The following is a 20,369-nucleotide window of genomic DNA, read 5'->3' as shown; positions in this document are numbered from 1 at the left end:
GCATGAAGTGATTGCCTGTCATAGCCACCGAACATCGAAAGTGCTTAGGAAGAGAGCAGGTCACGCTTTTAATATGGGTGAAGCAGTCATTGCCATCCAGTCTACACAGTTCCGCAGTGCAAGCACAAGTCTCTGTAACAGTGAACCAAACACAACTAGACAATTATCAGCTGAGCTGTTTATAGTTCAATAGTCATCATTTTGACAGATATCGGAATTTGTCTTTAAAAAAAAAAAATCTGATGGCTGATATGAGCTCACTTTAAAACTGTTAACGTCAGGGAACAATTGATTTAAATTTTCATTTAATGCTATGCAATGCTGATGAGATGCATATGAGTCCTGACTCCTGACCCTGGGAATACTGCGCATTTAATTTTTGTTTGACATTAAAACAAAGTTAAGTGAAAGCCAAGGAGCTCCGACTTGGCTGGTCATGTAGCCCTAGCGGCTGGGGAAAAAGCTCGCTTCTGTCCGGCCAGAAGTGTGTGGAGCTGCAGTGCTGCAGCTCGGCGTTGCTCGCTATGACCGCCTCGAGCGTCAACTGTTAGCTAGCAAGCTGCACGACAACCCCTGGAACTGCCCTGTCTAAAAGTTGGACATTAAAATGTATGGGTGGATGGACTTTGAACAATTAAGCCCACGGAAGGTCCAGCGAGGACTGCAGACAGACCCACCAGCCAATTCTGAGCGCTTTCAACATGTCTTTTTCGGACGAGTGGTGCCCCTGCAGGTGGACGTGGGGGAAAAATAAGTCAATCTAAGGGTTACCTTACCTTATAGATTGAAATTTAATATATAATGACCTGTGAACAATTCATCTTTAGAAAAGCCTCTTGGACACATTGTGTTCATATCTTGGGTATTTCTTTATTTATTTATTCATTTATTTATTTTTGGCGCATTTTAGTCTTTAATTGACAGGACAGCTAAAAAGTTGGGAAATGGGAGAGAGCAGGAATTACCTGCATGAAAGGACAGCATGTCCTGGAGATCGAACCGGGGTTGCCTTCTATGAGGACGAGCCCCTACACATGGTGCAGATGCTCAACTCAGTGAGCTTAACCAGCTCAGTGGCCTAGTGGTAGAGTTTCAGCCCTGAGATTGGGAGGTCGTGGGTTCAATCCGGGTCATACCAAAGACTAGAAAAATGGGACATATTTGCTTCCCTGCTTGACATTCAGCATTGAGGGTTGGAATGGGGGGGATTATGTCACCAAATAATTCCTGAGCGCGGCCCCTGCTGATGCGCACCGCTCCCTCAGGATGGGTCAAATGCGGAGAACGAATTTCGCCCCACTGAGGTGAGTGTGACAATCAGTAGTTCTTTAACCATCGCCCCATATCTTGGGGGTTTACAGTTTTTCACGATTGTCAACACACGTTTCTCAATATAATAACGGATTTCTCAGTACTGCACACACAAAATGCTAAACCTGATACTCCCTTTGCAAGAAGACTCTTGCCATCAAATCTCTACGCTGTGTTCACAAAATGGAACTCATGTTTTCATTTGCTACACACAGTCGTAGTCGCATTAATTAAGCACACACAACTAAGCTTTTGCTGCACACTACCAAGTATTTACAGCACATTGTAGTGCAACATTGAAAACACAGTTGTAAAATGGAACACACCATATGAATGACAATGATTCTGGAAAATAAGATATTTCTCCATTTGTAAAAATGACTTGAGTCTAGCCTACTATTTCATCAAACAAACTTAAAACAGCACACAAATATGCAGCCAAAAATGTTTTATTTTTGTACTTGACTGAGATATAATCATGATCAAGCTTCATGATGCTTTCGGTTTCTGTCAGGCCAGAGGGCCATTGTTCGCCACAGCGGATGTTTGTGCCTCGTTTTAACATCCACAAAACGTTCAACTAGTCCGGAAGACATTTTATTGTTGTATTTTCGCCACATCACAGGCGATGTTCTCCCTATCTAGACATCTCTAGAAGAACCGCCTTGAGTGGCGTATGAATCCCTGAATGGACTCGAGGCTGACATCACCACAGGCTTCTTCTCTGGCCTGGACAAGTGGGACCTGGGTCTGCGGGTTTCCCTCATACACCTTCCATCTCCAAGCAGAAAAGAACTCCTCTATGGGGTTGAGGAATGGAGAATATGCCGGGAAGAATAACACTCTAAAATGTGGGTGGTCCTGGAACCACTGATGTACAAGCAGAGCTTGGTGGAAACTCACATTGTCCCAGATGACAACATAATTTCAGTAAATCTTTATGGATCATCAGTGTGATCTGGTGGAACAAGTTGTTTGTGGAAGTCATCAATGAAGGCCAGCAGCAAGACCCTCAAGCCAGCCTCCCTCATACTCAAACCATGGTTCAGCACATGGTCTATCACAGTGGCCTGAATCTCATTGGATATAATAGTTCTCCGTCTTACTACTCCTCCTCTCTGTCCTCCTGCTCCTCTATGTCCTTCTCCTGCTCCCCATGCTCCTCATTCATGCTCCTGCAGGAGCAGGACAGGAGGAGCAAGAGGAGGACAGTCTTCTCTGCTCCTCCTCTCACTCTACTTCTCCATCTCAGGTTGCTCTCTTCAAGGTTCTCCATTCACCACACAGAGAGGGAGGCTCAAGACACTTATACCAGACCTGAATGTGTTGAGTTTTGAACACTTGTGTGTTGTAGGTTGATACCACTGAGATGTCACATGAGAAGTGTGTGTCACAACAGAACGTTGTATGTTGTGTTTTCACAACAAATTATCGTGCAATTGACTGCAGAGTGTATTGTCGGTTGAAGCGTTGAGCTTTTACATGAGAGATTTGTGCAATAACTGAGAATTGTGTGTAGTGTTTAGACAAGAAGGTGATTTGCAATTGGTGTCAGAGTGTAAAGAAGGAAAGTCAGAGTCTAAGGGAGTCATAAGGGAGTGTGATGTAGTGACAATTCAGGTCGAGCGATTGGTACATGAAGTTAAGGTTGTGCAAATTGTGCCAAAGTTTAGATTTATGTGTGTTAACAATCGTGAAAAACTGTATTACAGAAAGCAACAGCATGAAAGCTGATCATTTCCTCATTCGCTAATAAATCAGACATGGCGGGGCTAATCCTTGTAGAAATGTCCACTTACCGTATTTTCCGCACTATAAGGCGCACCTAAAAGCCTTCACAAGTAACAGTAATGCCGATACCATTAATTCCAACGCTAATATAGGATTTTGGATGCAGCATCTTGTGTCTTGCTGGTGCACGACATTCACTAATATGTGACATGTTCACTGCATGCCGATCTAAGATATCATATTGGCCCTTGAATGCTCCGAACCAATGGCAGGACAGCTTTTTCTTGTTGAGGAAAAAAAAAACTTAAGTATCGGTATGGTATCGGTTAGGGATAGACCGATTATCGGCCGGGCAGATTATCGGTGCCGATATTTGGCATGTTGACAAATATCGGCATCGGCCTTTTTTACAAATCTGAAGGCCGATAAAGCTGGAATCTCACCGAGCAGCGAATGCTTACGAACGTAGCAAATTTTGTGCTTTCATCGAGAGATTTGTAAGATGTTTATAGACACATTTTACTTGTTGCAAAGACATTTCAAACATATTCAGACAATTTTTCACTGTCTACAAAGATCTTTTGAACCCTGACGAAAACCCAAAATTAGATACATTTAATTTTGTATACATTTGTCACTGCTGCTACTGGGAAGTCCCAACACTTTTTTAATTTATAAAATTTTTTATTAATTTAGAAATTACGTTGAAAATTTGGAAAACTTTATTTACAGTAGAAAACTATTTATTTGCTTGCTTAGTTTTGAATTTAGCTTAACACATGCTGTCTATTCTTAATGTGTTTAAAATTAAAAGAGAAGTTGTTGTTTTTTTTACGCTGTTATTTTCTCTTTTACTGCCAATGAATATCGGCTTGAAATATCAGTTATCGGCCTCCTTGATGACTAATAATCGGTATCGGCATCGGCCCTGAAAAAAGCACATCGGTCTATCACTAGTATCGGTATCGGCCGATACTGCAAAGCTGGGTATCGGTATCGGGAGCCAAAAAACGGTATCGGAACAACACTAATCGATACGCAGGCGTCAGAATCGATATTGCTCGTTAACTTTAAATGGGCAGTTAACGATGTGTTGCTTGCGCAGGGCTGTACAGCCTCTTTGAAGTTGCGCAGGAGAAGTGGCCGCAGAGGAGACACGGGTGCCTTGGCAGCTTGTATGAAATTTAAAACAAAAAAAACAAAAACAAAAACAGCAGCCTCTTTGAAGTTAATTGCCTTCAATTAGTGCACGTGCAGGAGGAGCGTGAGGGAGTCGATGAGGAGCGATTGTACAGTACCTTATCGAAATAGTACAATATCGCTCTTGTTTTTGCGAAAAACTAATGGAAAAGCAGCTACGGACAGGCATACTGTACATACAACGGGAGACGAGGCAGTTTCGAGAGAAAACAAAAGTGCCAAATAAATAAATACATAGACAAAAGACTTGTCGACTATCAAAATTGTCAACGTAGTTGTGACTAGTAGACTAATAATGGCGGCCCTATTAGCAAGACGTTGGTTCATGTGGACACACACCCATTTCTTTTTCTTTTTTTTTAAACAAATGAAAGAACCCTTGTGTGAATATTGGATACTACCTACACTTTATCCTCTAGAATTATAGATATGCATGGGACTTTTCTTTGACACACGCACCTGCTTGTGCAGAATTTCCAATTTCCAGTCTACCCACTCACGCAGATGAGCCATTCCAATGCACGGCTATTTTTGTTTCAAACATGGTGTTTGTCCATGTAATTCTTTATGCAGTTCAAGGCAATAACAGTGCGCATTAAGTCAATATCTCAAAGCGGTGCATTGGTGGTCCTGGCTAGATTTGCGCCCTGGGCAAATCAACTGCTGGGTGACAGGGTGAAAAGCTTGTGTAAGATGCGAAAATAATTCATGGCATCTGTGGAAGTCTTAGAAGCATCAGCCACAACCAAATTCAGGGTATGAACCCTACATGGCACAAAAAGAACTCTTGAATTAATTTGCAGAAGCCTGGCTTGAACACCTTTGACTTCCCCCTTCATTTTTGCCCCGTTGTCATAGGCCTGTCCTCTGCAGTCCTCAAAAGGAACGTTGAGCTCCTCGAGTCTCTTTAGCATCAGCGATGCCAAATGCAGACCTGTTGATTCCTTTACCTCCAGAAAAAACATCAAATGTTTCTTTATGTAGGGCTTCTTCTCTGTCTGGGACACTACACAAATTACGACTGACAGCGGTTCGGTGTGGCTGATGTCTGGTATACAATCAAGAATAGTGGAGAAATATTTTTGCCTGTTTGATCTCACTTACCAGTTCAGAAACGATCCTGTTGCACAATAATTAACCAGTTTGTTCTGTATGTTGTGACTGAGGTAGCTGGTGTGCTCAGTTTTTGGACCCGGTTAACGTGCTCTTTCATTATTGGGTCCAATTGTGCCATAAGTTCAAACTATTTGAGGAAATTGCCATTAGGTAAGGTGAACAATGTTTCTGTACTCCCCCTTAGTACTAGATTTCTCACTGTCAGAGACTGCACAATCTCAATCAAACGGGTCACTACACTACTGCTCTCCATCTCAGCCTCAAGATGTGCCATCTCATGGTTAGCAAAATGTCCCCCTTTTTTTATTTTTATCCTGACTGCCAGTCCTTTCCAGACTTTCATGCCAGGTGATTTGTTTCTGGACTGTTATCATGAGAGGTGAGCAAGGAATTTGCATGTTTCCAGTCTGTCAGGCCAGAGCTTGTTAAATTGTCTTCTTAGAAAATAGTTTGCAGCAGAAGCACAAAAGGATGCTGTTTTTCTCCGACTAGACTAATCAGCTTCTGGGAATCTTTTCACCATTAACTATTGTCTTTTTGAAGTGCACTGGCCTGGGGATGACAACTTCTTCCATCCAGTTCATTTCTTAGTCTCCATGACCATGTCTGTGGGTGCCGTCCAAGTGTCTGATGCTTCATTTTGGCCAGTGGGCACTCCAGCCCCAAAAATATTTCAAAATGGCCCCTAAATTTAAAATTAAGATATACAATATGTAAGTTGGACATTAAAAACTCTTTGACTGCCAGGCGTTATAAAAACAAAACAAAAAAATCCACAGTGCCAGCCGCTTTTGAGCATTTTAACTCATCTTTCAAGGCAAAAAGAATATTGTTTGCCTTTACTACATATACAATGTGGCTACTCAATGAAAGATCGCATTCCATTCATTGGAATTTTACTAATTGGAATTACTAAGTGGGGGGACAAAAACCTACACAATCAGGATGTCAATCGAACAAACAAACCTAATGGTGATTAAAATTAGTTGCATGACATGATGCCTCAAGTCTACTAGTTATTAGTTCAGGCTCATCAAAGCTAAATGCCAAATGCAGTTGCCTTCTGGGGTTTAGCAACATATTAGCAAGAGGCTAATAGCCTACTGTCAACTAGTGTTTCGATACAGTTTTTTGGCCCCCGATACCAATTCCGATACCTAGTCATACGGTACCGATACCTAGTTTGTTTTTTTAACCTGGAAAAACTGCCCTTCTATTCGTTCAGAGCATTCAAGGGCCAATAGGATATCTGGGCTTGGCATCCAGTGACCACATCACACATCATGCACAAGCACGACACAAGATGCTGCATCCAAAGTCCTATATTAGCGTTGGAAATAATAGTATCGACATGTTACTTGTTAGTACTTAATGTTAGTGAATTAGACGCTGCATATCAATGAGTCTCATTTGCATTGGGGTGGGCATATTTTGCGTCAAATGTATGCAAATTACCTAATTTACATACGCGCAAATAACACTGGCGCACCGTGACGCAATCTGCGCGTGTTTAGTGAATTAGGCGCTCCCAGATTGCTCCATTTTTTCCGGTTAGCGCGGTGCAAAGGCGACCCAAACCTTTAGTGAATCGGCCCCAATGTGTATTTAAGAAAAAACCCAAAAAACCCTCTTGTTTATATACAAAAGAAGACCAATTGTTCATTCATTATATTGTCATATTGAAGAATTGAGCATTTGCTGACCTTATTATTGGAAGTGCATTGTTTTGTTCACCAAGTTTTAGGTGTTTGGATACAGACACAGGATCGTAAACAGTTGTATGGTGTTTGGTAGGATACAATGTGATCATTTACAACCATGCATTTTTCTTGTTGTTTGTCCTGATTATCCTTGCGTGATGGTTCCTGTTTGCTATTATATTTAATTTTGGTGCATACAAGACAGTTTGTTGTTCCGCAAACCTGAGCTTTTGTGCTTTTGTGTCCTGTCTGTGATCTCACATATACTGTAGTCGCTCTAGACCCAACAACTCAACTCATGCCTGTCAAGCGTTAAATCCCATACGCCTCACTTGTGTTAGAGAGTTGAGGGCGGAAATATGTTGCCATTGGGTGCATCGGGGTTTGCGCTGGGGTAATCTTCGTCTGTCTCCAGCCAAGCAGCGTGCTGAAGTATACAGCTTCAAATTCACGTGGCAGGCTGTTCCGGCGCGCTCGCTTACATTATTACAGCTCGCTCGCTCTTCCTCTCTCTCTTTTTTTTATTCTGTACACTGCGTTCTCAGTTTTCACCTTACCGAACCCATCTCTTTCTCCCATGTGTTCATCTGTCTCCTTTTCCCCAGGCCAAGTCCTGTATCTGTCACATGTGTGGCGCCCACCTGAACAGACTTCACTCTTGTCTGTACTGCGTTTTTTTCGGCTGCTTCACCAAGAAACACATCCACGAGCACGCCAAAAACAAGAGGCACAACCTAGGTAAGGTCTTGACTTACAAACATGGATCTGTGAGTGGATTGGTTATGTGTGTGTTTTGTTATTGTTATTAATCATAAGTGGGATATCCCCATCGGCACTCGCGAGTGTCCTTCCCCAAACTACAACTTGTCGTAGTACCAAAACTGATGTGACATCCAGAAATACAAAGGAGAAAGAGTAGTAGGGCTAAAACAGTTAATTGAATAAGTCAAATCATTAGATTGCGAGACAAAATCAAAGCAAAATTTCCCTATAAGCTCTGGAATGATCTTTTTAAAATCAAATTACTGCACAGTCACGCACACGCCGTGTAGTAATAAGTTAGCGTGACTGACGACGAATCAGGAGAAAAAAAGTACGCAAAAGACAGAGAAGGTCCAAAGTTTGTGATCATTTCCCACTTAAAAAACAAAAAACAAGACGACAAGGTGATGTGTCAGCTTGACATTAGGTAACCTTAACATTGTTAGCTAGTTAAATTAAGCCAACCAGCGCTAGTCCGAGCATATTGTAATGCCCCAACAAGTGATCAAAGATTGGCATGCCACCAGTGCGATATCAATTGCTTTACTGAAATAAACGCTCACAAAAGACTCAAGGCAGACTGGCCAATGGTTAGCCAGTTAACAGCCAGTGGCTAGCCCGTGCTCACACCAGCCAGCTGTACGTTCTCATTCACTGATACCCACATCACTAACTAGGCCAGGACCCATTGTTAAAGCCACACACATGCAATGTCACAGTCGTTATAGGTGGACTGTGAGAATGGCTTCCCCACATACACAAAATACTTGCACCTTGCACATTTTGTTTTTTTAATAATGGAGATTTTGTACCCAATTAATCAGTGGTAAAATTGGTGAAACAATAGATTTGTAACATATTTAACAGCTGAAGTCCTAAAGAGCAGTAGTTGGTGTTTGGCTGCCGTTCTATTCCATGTCACAGTCATGGAGTCTTGGCCGAACTTTGTGTTGACACATAAGGATTCACTATTGTAAATATTGAAAAAGGTTTAACATGAACAATTGTCGTCCCTTATCATTTTCCAAGTAGGTAGCCCTCAGGCTGTAGGTCCTCCACCCTTGGATCACATTATTATTCTGCGTAATAAGAACATGAACCACTCTCCGGCCGTAACGTGTCCGTCAACCATTTTAAATCGAGGCTCTACAGTCAATCATTTTACGTTTTAAACTGCACTGCCACTTTACATTACAAATCTCTACTTCACTTTGACGACGGGGTATCATTAAATATTCAAAATGCAATTAGTTCTGTGAGTTAGTGCAATTTCCAGACAATTTAATATCTAACAAGTACACACCATCATGCCGGAACAGCCATACAACACTACATCATGCATTAGCTCAGTTTCCCAGTGTGGGCAGCTCAAAAATGTAAAGATCTCTGTCGACTAAAAATAGGTTGTCACGGCAACAGAGAGAGAGAGGTATTGTTTGCCGCGGCGTTTGAGAATGGAGGAGGCTGACTGGCCATGGCTGCAAACACAGGTAGCGGCAGGAGACACCAATTCTATTCCGCCCTCTCTGCGCAGAGTGTCGAGCGCAAGCATGAGATGGAAACGATTGGGCCGAGTGGGAAATTTAGGCCAAGAGACGGCAGCGAACTGCCAAGTAAACCCATTGTGCGTTGCTGTGCTGTAATTATGGTGCAATCTTTGTCTGTCTCTCTCTCCATCCTGCTTCCAGCTATAGACTTATTATACGGCGGAATATATTGTTTTGTGTGTCAAGACTACATATACGACAAAGATATGGAGCAGATTGCCAAAGAGGAACAGAGGAAAGCCTGGAAATTGCAAGGTATAGCCCTGGTGTTTTCTCGCTTACACAAGCTTTGGCGTGTTAAAAGTCACACATGGTTACACTTAGTTTAAGAAGATAGATTGCAATTTTGGCGAGAAAGTGAACATCAAAGGCCCGCACAATTCATTTGCGAAAAAAGAACTTTTTTGAAAAATGAAGTTGATATATATATATATATATATATATATATATATATATATATATATATATATATATATATATATATATATATATAAATATAAATATAAATATAAATATAAATATATTGGTCAAGATTATTTTCTAGGTGAAAGATATGTTTTGTAATGTGTTGTACATAATTTGTCTCGTTATAAAAAAAAATTCCTAAAAAATTATGGCTATGTTTTATTCTTTTGACTTTGTTCTACAATTCTAGTATCCTTGTCATATGCAGATATTTGTAAAATTACTATAACCATAATTTTGTAATAGTACATATTTTTTCTTGTAAAAAATATGTTATGTCCATCCATTTTCTTGACCATTTACTTCTCACAAGGGTCACGGGGATGCTGGAGCCTATCCCAGCTAGCTTTGGACAGTAGGCGGGGTATACCCTGAGCTGGTTGCCAGCCAATCCAGGAAAATATGTTATATTCACATTTAAATTATCACTGATTATGTGAATATATATATATATTTTATTTAAACTATAGCTATTATGATCCATAAAGGATTCAGTTCTTGTAAAAAAAAAAAAAAAAATACTAATAATAAAATTGAAGGGTAATAGTATAACTGTCTTCTCTCATGCAATTTTGACATTATTCCGACAAATGTATCCTTTTTTGGTCATAAAAAAAAAATTCTGCTTTATTCTTGTAATTACTTCTTGCACTCTGTAAACTGTTATTTATTATTAAAAAAATATTTTTCATTTTTTTTTCTTCATGTTACTGTGTCACAAAACTGCCTGCCATCTCATTCTTTTCTTTCTCCTTTGACAGGTATAGGCGAGAAATACACAACGTGGGAGCCCACCAAGCGAGAGCTGGAATTATTACGACACAATCCAAAGCGGAGGAAAATGACGACGAACTGTACCATAGGTGGGCCGTGTTTGAATATCCCGAAAAGGTTGTCATTCACCAGTCTACGTTCACTAAGCTTCGGCCCCATCGGGCCTTTGTGTTTACATGCGTGAGCTCACCAAGTGCACTCCAAAACGTTTAAAACCTCACTGAGCACAATCTTCCCCAAAATAATTCCCAATGCTCGCTTCTTTGGATTCAACCCAAACGCTCGCTGTGCCTCACCTGCTCCGTTGGCCACGAGTGGAAGACTGAGGCTCTCTAAATGAATCCATTCATTTTTGGCTTCTCCTCCAGGATTCCCACAGTTCAGCTGGCAGACCTTCCCTGTCACTACTGTACAGGCTTACAAAACTACACACTCGTTCCTCATAGCTCAGCCGACACGATAAACGTCACGTGATGGATTTGGTGCTCAATTCAAGGGATCTAAATTGCGTGTGTTGCTTGTTTTGTCTCCCACCCCCACTGTTGTGGCCCCGCAGGTTTACGAGGGTTAATAAATCTGGGCAACACGTGTTTCATGAACTGCATTGTGCAGGCCCTCACGCACACGCCACTGCTGCGGGACTTCTTCCTCTCCGACAGGCACAAGTGTGAGATGCAATCCAATTCCTGTCTGGTGTGCGAGATGTCGCAGCTCTTTCAGGAGGTAGGACAAACCATGAGCGATAAATATATGTCTGGGGTTAGGAGTTTAAGTCGTTTCTGACCCACACTATGAGCTTAAAAAAAACACACACAAAAAAAACTTGGAATAAATGCAATTAATCCCTTCCAGGCCCCATTAAAACCAAATACATAAATAAATTGCGGCATTTTTTTAAATGAAGAAAAATAGGACTACACTATTATGCTTAAAAAAACAACAACAATGTAAAGAATTCAAGTTTGTGCATCATGATGAATTCATTGTGTGGCTCCTGTTCTGCACTCCTTGGCTATCAACTTTATTGACGGTAACTTAACAGATGCTGATGACCCTGGAAGCTTATGTTTATGTTGAAAATGTGAAAAGTTGTATTAACAAACATGCTGAATAGCATTTCAATAAATGTTTTTTTGTTGTTGTTTTTTTTGTAATTTTGACACAAATATTTTCTCTTTTACTGCAAATGAATATCCGCTTGAAATAATGGTTATCGGCCTCCTTGACTACTAATTGGTATTGGACCTGAAAAAAAAAAACATATGAGTCTATCACTTATATTTATAAACTATATTCCATTGCCATCTCCGCTTTTACAAGTCATGGGCTCTGACAGTTACGTAATGGCTGCTTGTTCCGCTCCCACATTTTTTTTTTTCTGTACCATCTCACTGAACTGTGTATACGGCCTCACAGATGGTAAGTGGCGGTACAATGATTTGAGTCATCACTCCCTCCTCGCATATGATATACACACGCACGCACACACACGAGCACTCGCCTGCCTCGTCTCACTCGGCTGAGCTGTAATCGCTCACCTCCCTCGTCATCGCCCGAGGCGAGCAGCAGACACTGATTGAGTATTGAACTGTCTCTCTGTGACACAAAATTCGCGCTCATTCACATCTTTTAACAAATACAGTACAGTGGAATCCCCAAAAGTCAAAACTGTGCCAAAAGTCAAATGAAACTTAGCCAGGTGAGATGACAATGTCAGAAAATGGTCCAAAGGTGGGAATGTGATTGTTGATGGGTGTCTATATGTGCTCGCAATTAGCTAGCAACCAGGCCAGCGTGCAGCCCGCCTCTCGCCCACAGTCTGCTAGGATAGACTTGAGCTAACATGCGACCCGAGTGAAGATAAGTCGGATAGAAAATGAATGGATGGATATCAATTGAAAGCAGACATCTGCTATCTAACATACACGTTGTATCGAGTTGAACTTGTGGGATGAAGTCTCTGTTTAATGTTAACCACCGTCTGCTCAATAAATCATGGTTGACAGAAATTGATATGATCACTTCTCTTCTCCTTCCCCGCAGTTTTACTCGGGCCACCGTTCGCCTCACATTCCCTTCCGGCTGCTGCACCTGGTATGGACGCACGCGCGACATCTCGCCGGCTACGAGCAGCAGGACGCCCACGAGTTCCTCATCGCCGCGCTGGATGTTCTCCACCGACACTGCAAAGGGGACACCATCAGTAAGCTTGGCCTCCCAACTATATAGCGACGAGCGAATGGGTCTGTTTGATCACAATTGCTGGAAGGTAATTGGACGTGTTTACCTGGGTGGGTTTGTCTGTGTGTGCACTTCTGTCAATTGAAAAGTAAAGCCGCTTTCACACAGAGATCCTGCAAAATTGCCACCACAAAGTCATATGGGGATATCCAGTATTTATCTGGCATGAAATTTCAATTTAAATACTTGCGTATGTGTTATTAACTCCTTCACTGCTGCCGATGTTTATATTGATTGACTAGAATCCAACTGTTTACTTGCACTGACATATATGTTTGTCATGTGTTTTAGCGGCTAGGCATAGAAGAGGGTATTGTGAAATTCAGATCAGCAGAAAACTAATTTCCATCTGTAGTCCAGGGGTCCATTTCACAAAGTAGGTTTAGTGAGAACCCCGAGTCTGTTGACGTTGAAATGCGGGAAGGTGCACTGTAAAAAGAGAATTGTTGGGCCAAATTACGATTACGAATGGGGAAACTCCTCGATACACGTCACCACATTTAATTTATGTTCATGAGTGTAGCGACGGGGTCAAATTCGGCGAGCCAGTCATGCTAGACGTATGTCAACAGTCTACAAGCGAGGTGTCGACTGAGCTAAACCTACTAATTCTGTCCTTGGATGATGTCCCTGATGCCAAATTCACTGGTATATTTATACGTTGAAGAACATACTAATTCGTTTGAAGAGATGGTTTGAGTGTAGAGGGCTGAAAAAGATGGGGAAAAGAGGCGACCTGATCCAGAGGTAAAGTCCCCCGCAATACAAACTCTGAAAACATGAAATACATTAGGGGTGTGAATTGCCTAGTACCTGACGATTCGATTCGTATCACGATTCACAGGTCACGATTCGATTCGATACCGATTAATCCCGATACGAATTTATAAGTCGATTGTTGCGATTTTTTTTCATTCAAATTTAGAAAATACTAATCAGTAAGCTTGTAGAGTGTAAGATTTATATGAAAATGTATTATTTATTTATCTGAAATTTCAGTCTTATAGAGGTTGTAATCTGTTTCATGTTTGAACAGCATTAAAATAAAATATTAAGGCTTAATGTTCCGTTCATATAACATTCTTCCATGCTCAAGGTGCGAATCCTAAAAAAAAAAAAAAAAAAAAAAAAATCGATTCTGCCCTTATTGAATCGATTCGAGAATCGCGCGATGTAGTATCGCGATATATCGCCGAATCGATTTTTTTTAACACCCCTAGTATCGCGATATATCGCCGAATCGATTTTTTTTTAACACCCCTAAAATACATACTCATTAACTATACAGAAGTATAAAATCCCATTAAAAAATACAATGTAAAGCTCTTTATTTCATCAACTTATCATAACTTGACACAATTACAATTACTACTTTCCTATTCACCAGGGCTTTTGCAGTATCTTGTGGCATTTGTTTTTCTTTTTTTCTGTTACAGAAAGAGATTTAAAAAATCCAAGAATAGGTGGATTTTTCAGTAAAAAAACAAAAAAAACCATGAATGGGTGAATTTGAATAGAAAACTGTGATTAGGTTGGGGGTGGGGGTTGGGGGGGGGGGGGGGGGGTGGGGGTAATCACTGAATAACCAATAGAAGCTTAAAGTCGATTCTTGAGTGTTTTTGTGCGCTGCCACTGGGATGAAATAGAAGCACTTTGCAAGTAGAAGCTTTTTTTTTCCGAATCGGAGGATAAGTTCCAGTGTTTTATTTTGAGGCACACCTTAGCTCTCCTTTCTATACACACCATCTTACTTTCAAGAAGCGCACTGAAGGAGACTGCCAATATTGTGTACTGAGGCGACACATTGAGGAAAGTCAATTGGTGCAGAGATTTGCAGGCTGACCAAACACTTTAGGTCCGGCGTCATTGACATACCCGTGAGAGCGAGAGGGAGGCCTTCGAAGGTGTTAAAGTTATCTGCATTTCAACCTTGCGCCTCGCTGTACTCTGCAGGAGACAACGACAACGGGAAGAAGGCCAACAATCCGAACCACTGTAACTGCATCATCGACCAAATCTTCACCGGGGGGCTCCAGTCGGACGTTACCTGTCAGGTTTGCCAGTAAGTACAAAGTAGAGAAGAGCGCTCTGTCGCAACAAAAGTCATTCATTTCCATGTCACCTCATCCCTTTGCATGGGGCCATTCCCTAGAGAGTTGGCAGTAGTGGTGGGTGTGAGGAGGAGGTGGTGTCGTCTAGACAGCAGCCCTACTCAAGCTTGGGAGCCTCCCCCCGAGCTGTTCTGTCACATTAACACCAGCACGCTGCACTGAACTGCAAAAGCAGCTCCACCAGCCAGCAAAACTGCACCCTGCTCATTGTGAACTGCACATGGTTAGCAAGTGGAGCATTCACACGCAAAGGCCCAATTCGACCCTATCAAATCCTCATTGACTTATTAGTTATAATTGTGCAAGAGAATCTTTTCTTCAGGAATGGCACTGAATGGGTGCCCTGTTATGCACATTATCAATAGCCACCTGCTGGCACCTCTTTGGATTACAGTAGCATGACTCATCGGTTCATTCAACTGCCATCAATGCTGCAAACCCTTTGCATTCACTGACAACATACTGATTTTTAACATCTTAACTGATTTTTTTGAGAGATCTGCTATGCAATTGCTGTGTGTGCGCTTATAGTGTAGTCAAGATGGACAGTATGGCACAACACACATAATAACCATACTTCTACTTAATCCAAACACTCAAAATAACCAGTTGCTCATCTTTGTGTCTGGCAACAGCACAAGATTCAGGTGGCTTACTAATTTTATTTAGGGCTGTGTAATTCATCGAAATTCAATTACAATTTCAAATATTACGCTCCACAATTACAAAATCAGCATAATCATAAAAAAAAAAGAAAAAAAGATTAATATTAATTTTTGAGTTGTTTAAATGTACACAGTTGCACCTTTTCTAAATTTTAAAATAACTAAATTACTGAATATTGTTTCATCCAAAAGTAACTTGCAATTATAGTGTTTCAAAGAATTTTAGTTTTGGACCCAAAAAAAACAAATAATCGTTTGAATAATAGTGATTTCAATTATTGCCAAAATAATTGTGATTTTTTTTTTTTTCATAGTCGAGCAGCCCTAGATACGTTTCACATGACAGTCACACAGTCTGTGATCATAACTCTTTTTATCTCATGATTTTCTATGTTTTATCAAATAGCACTGTCCCCTTTTAAATAACTCAAATCAAAACACTCCAGGTTTTGTGTGCATAAATATAAAACAGGTTTAACATTTGGTTTTCAAAATGGAAGGGAAATGAAGCTCATGTTATTACCACTCATGTCATCATCCTCTCATCAGGGTTCATCATGTGTGACAAAGCTCCATACACACAAAACACACAACCATGCATGACTTCTCGAATGATAAACGTGTCCTCTGTCCGTCTCTCTCCCTTATCGCCACCCTTGCAGTGGGGTTTCCACGACGATAGATCCCTTCTGGGACATCAGTTTGGACCTGCCCGGCTCCTCCACGCCGTTCTGGCCCCTCAGTCCCGGAGGCGATGGCGTCACAGTCAACGGAGAAAGCCACCTGTCGGGCTCCACGACGCTCACAGACTGCCTACGCAGGTACACTTGACATGAAACTATTTTTGAAGCTTCCGATTCAAGCCATTCTACTTCTGTGCTGCGATCCAATGAACCAGTTACTTTTCTGTGAAACATGGAAGTTGAAACAACATCAAATGAATAATACATTCAATGAATAGCATACGACAATACAGGGGTACCTCTACTTACGAACATCCCTTCATACGAAAGTTTCAAGTTACGAAACTCCTCAACAGTAAAATATTGCCTCTAGTTACGAAAGAAGTTTCAGGATACGGAAGGTAAAACTACAGAATGGACCGCTACTCGCAGCTCCCAAAGTTTTCTGAACGCAACATACTTGCAGCTGCTCTGCCATTGGCTATTACTGGCATCTTCCTGGCATCCCATTGGCTAAGAGGGACCTGTACCGTATTTGACCATAGATACATAATAGAATGTGTCTACCTGGCATCCCATTGGTTAAGAGTATTTGACCATAGATATAAAATAGTGTGTGTCTATGTAGAGAATGTGTCTATGTAGCGTCCTCGTCATTCGCCCCTCGGGCCATGAGGTGTTTCGATAGTTTTACGTAACTATTAACTAACAGCCGACGATCCATCCATCCATCCATCTTCTTCCGCTTATCCGAGGTCGGGTCGCTGGGGCAGCAGCTTTAGGAGGGAAACCCAGACCTCCCTCTCCCCAGCCACTTCAACCACCACCGGCGCGATGCCAAGGCGTTCCCAGGCCAGCCGAGAGACATAGTCTCTCCAGCGTGTCCTGGGTCGTCCCCGGGGCCTCCCGCCAGTGGGACATGCCCGGAACACCTGTCCAGGGAGGCTATCTGGGAGGCATCTGAACCAGATGCCCGAGCCACCTCAGCTGGCTCCTCTCAACGCGGAGGAGCTGCGAACAGCCGCCGAATTTGTGCAAAAATTAAAACAATTGGTGATTGATGAAGGCTACCTTGCACAGTAAGTTTTTAATTGCAACGAGACGGGCCTGTTTTGGAAAAAGATACCTCGCCGTACCTGAAGTTTCCATCAAGTTTTGAAATTTATTGAAAAGAATCACCCCGAAAATGTGTTCACGATTCGGGCGATCGCTCACTATGATGATGTTTGCCTTGGACATTTTCGAAGGATTGTTAAAAAAAAACAAGGGCTCCAAGTGGAGGAGTGGAACCGTCACTTTCCTTCGGTGCCGGATGGCGTAGGTTCACTTATCGGCCTGGGAGATCATGTGCGGCTTACATGGTGAGTGAGTGAGTGAGTGAGTGAGTGAGTGAGTGATTAAAAAAATAATAAGTAGAAGAAGATTGTTTAAAAAAAAAAAAAAACATTCTTGGATCAGTTCTTTACAAAACACCAGGCAAAAACACTTCTGAAAGAACATGAACCAAAAAGAGGGCAAAAAACGAAGAGGACAGCAGTTAAAAAGGTAAATGACCATTTTTATTCTTTACTCTGTTCTTTGTTTTTTACATTATGCACAGCTCTCATTTATTGTGCAATAATCTATTTGTAACATGTATTTGTTACATGTTTTGACGCATTTTTATGCGTTATAAAACATTTATGTCTGAATTTTGGGAGGCCTGGAACGGATTAGGGCATTTACATGGAAAATGCGTCTCTACTTACAAAATATTCTACTTAAGAACTTTCTTCCAGAACCAATTAATTTCGTAAGTAGAGGTACCACTGTACTCACATTCATGTAATAAAAGGGTTGCTAAGCCTGGTGGTCAGGGATGAACTTGGAAAAGAAAAGCCTGGAGGCCCACCTGTCTTGTTGTATAAGGCACTGGGAGAACCCTGAAAATCTTTATCATGAAAAAAAAAAAAACAACAACAACAACACAAAACGACAATATTATTATACCAGCTTATTTGAGACGCTCTTCTTCAGTGTTTCATCATCACTTGTATGCATAGTATGTATGTGTGAAATTGTCCCCTGGTGGCCGAAGCTCACACACCAGAATGAGCATCACAATGGCCATTGAATTATCATCATGCACAAATTGTTTAATGATTTACATTATTATGAAATTGTTATCTGTATGTCTTAAGCACAAAACAGTAGAGGGCTATTCTAAGCCTGTGCTGTTATTGGCAGAGCAAATGTCACCCCCATTCATTTTCTTCTCCCTTCTCATTATCTTATTCCTTTTTTCTCCCCCTCATACCCTCTTCAACCGTCAGCTTCTTTCCTTCTGACTTTCCCCCCCTCCCCTCTGCTGCGGCTCTTCACACACCCCCTTAGTCGCTGCAGCAAAGTCTGTTAAAGCTACAGGGCCGGTTGCCGTGGTGATAGAGGCGTTGGCAACACCGGCGAAGATGAGTGGCTTTTGGGTGTACCGACATGCAATGCAATGCAACGCAGGATGAATGAATGGATGGAGGAGGGAGTCAAAAATAACATTTGTAAGCCCCTTTTGCGTGACTTTTCTGCAGGTTTACGCGGCCCGAGCATCTAGGAAGCAGTGCCAAAATCAAGTGTGGCGGTTGCCATAGTTACCAGGAGTCCACCAAACAGCTGACGATGAAGAAGCTGCCCATTGTAGCGTGTTTCCATCTCAAAGTGAGTCCGTACATCCACTTACCGCTGTCTCACCACCAGAAGAACCGTTGCACCAATTGAATTGCATCTTTGGCCAAACGCTGACTACATTTTTGTCCGTTCCATAATTGGATCCATTTGTGTCATCCCAGAATAGTTTTGACGTTAACCACCAGCACAGCGCTCCCTCGTCATCCATGTTTTATTTATCATAGACTCGGACACTCATAATATATTTATGCAATTCAGTGGAACAGGCCAACTAAAAGGTGGTGTTTTTGGACAAATTCTTGCTGTTTTGATATTTCTGGTAGCAATTCACACACACAGCTGGATGTAAAAACAAGCCGTGGTGTATTTAATTCTTCTTTTTGTTTTTTTTTCCTCTCATCCTCCCTGTCCGGCCCTCCCCAGCGGTTCGAGCACTCTGCCAAACTGCGACGGAAGATCACTACGTACGTTTCCTTTCCTCTTGAACTGGACATGACGCCCTTCATGGCATCCAGGTGGGCAATAAGAACACACAAAATAACAACTTGCCCATTGTATTTGGAAGTGTTAGCAGCGTAACAGGATGCAAAAGTAATCTTCGTCCAATGAGTGCAAAGTATGTAGAATACATTTCTTTGAAATTCTAGACATTAGTTTTGTTTAATTTTAGTTTTGTAAATGTCCAATATCAATATTTACTGGAGCCCCTTTTTTGTTTAACTTGACCTTATTTTGGTAACCCGATACAGATACATGATAGAAGCAATTCTTAGTATGAGTTTCTCAGTTCAGTTTGACATCTGCATTCTCAAATATTCCTAAATGACGAGGAATGCAAGGTTTGGTGTGTGAGTATACAGCAGTGTGCAGCCCCACCCTGCACGGAGCAGTCCATTCATCTCTTTTGAGACACGTGACAAAAAAAATAAAAAATAGGTGTGCACAAATTGGACAATGGCGCCACATCGTGGACGTTCTGCAGCACTGCTGCTTGTGTGTGTGCTTTTTTATTTGACCTCACCTCCCTCCGGTCTTATCTCCTGCAGCAAAGAGAGCAGAATGAATGGGCAGTATCAACAAACGGTGGACGTGTTAAACAATGATAATAAGTAAGTATATACATCGGCGCATCTATCCATGCGTAAATGGATATTTTATGCATAATCTCCATAACATAAAAACACAAGATTCATTAAAATCTTCTACATAATTGGGACAGTGAATGCAAAGTGGGATGTAGAATGACTTACAATACTTAAGTACATTTAATATAAAAAAAATTACTTTTGATACTTATGTATGGCAAATATCAAATGCATTAAGACTTTTACTCAAGTAATATTTTTCAAGGTGATACTGACTACTAGCAAAGTTATTTTTGAATTGATATATTGTTGATGTT

The 20,369-nt window shown here is 41.5% G+C and overlaps 1 protein-coding gene across 4 annotated transcripts in view; it reads left to right on the top strand.

Annotated features, from left to right (window-relative positions):
• LOC144022936 (ubiquitin carboxyl-terminal hydrolase 22) overlaps nt 1-20,369 on the top strand; it is a 33,501-nt gene that overhangs the window by 10,329 nt on the left and 2,803 nt on the right. For all 4 annotated transcript variants that reach the window (XM_077528178.1, XM_077528172.1, XM_077528165.1 and 1 more), the window contains 10 exons: nt 7,664-7,796; nt 9,509-9,622; nt 10,594-10,695; nt 11,163-11,329; nt 12,650-12,809; nt 14,801-14,909; nt 16,286-16,444; nt 18,871-18,997; nt 19,391-19,482; nt 20,014-20,076. In XM_077528178.1, coding sequence (XP_077384304.1) covers nt 7,664-7,796; nt 9,509-9,622; nt 10,594-10,695; nt 11,163-11,329; nt 12,650-12,809; nt 14,801-14,909; nt 16,286-16,444; nt 18,871-18,997; nt 19,391-19,482; nt 20,014-20,076 — 1,226 coding nt within the window. The remainder of the gene's footprint in view (nt 1-7,663; nt 7,797-9,508; nt 9,623-10,593; nt 10,696-11,162; nt 11,330-12,649; nt 12,810-14,800; nt 14,910-16,285; nt 16,445-18,870; nt 18,998-19,390; nt 19,483-20,013; nt 20,077-20,369) is intronic.

Source organism: Festucalex cinctus, chromosome 1 (assembly GCF_051991245.1).
Source record: "Festucalex cinctus isolate MCC-2025b chromosome 1, RoL_Fcin_1.0, whole genome shotgun sequence".
In the NCBI taxonomy this organism is placed as follows: Eukaryota; Metazoa; Chordata; class Actinopteri; order Syngnathiformes; family Syngnathidae; genus Festucalex; species Festucalex cinctus.
This window is presented reverse-complemented; position numbering and strand designations above follow the sequence as displayed.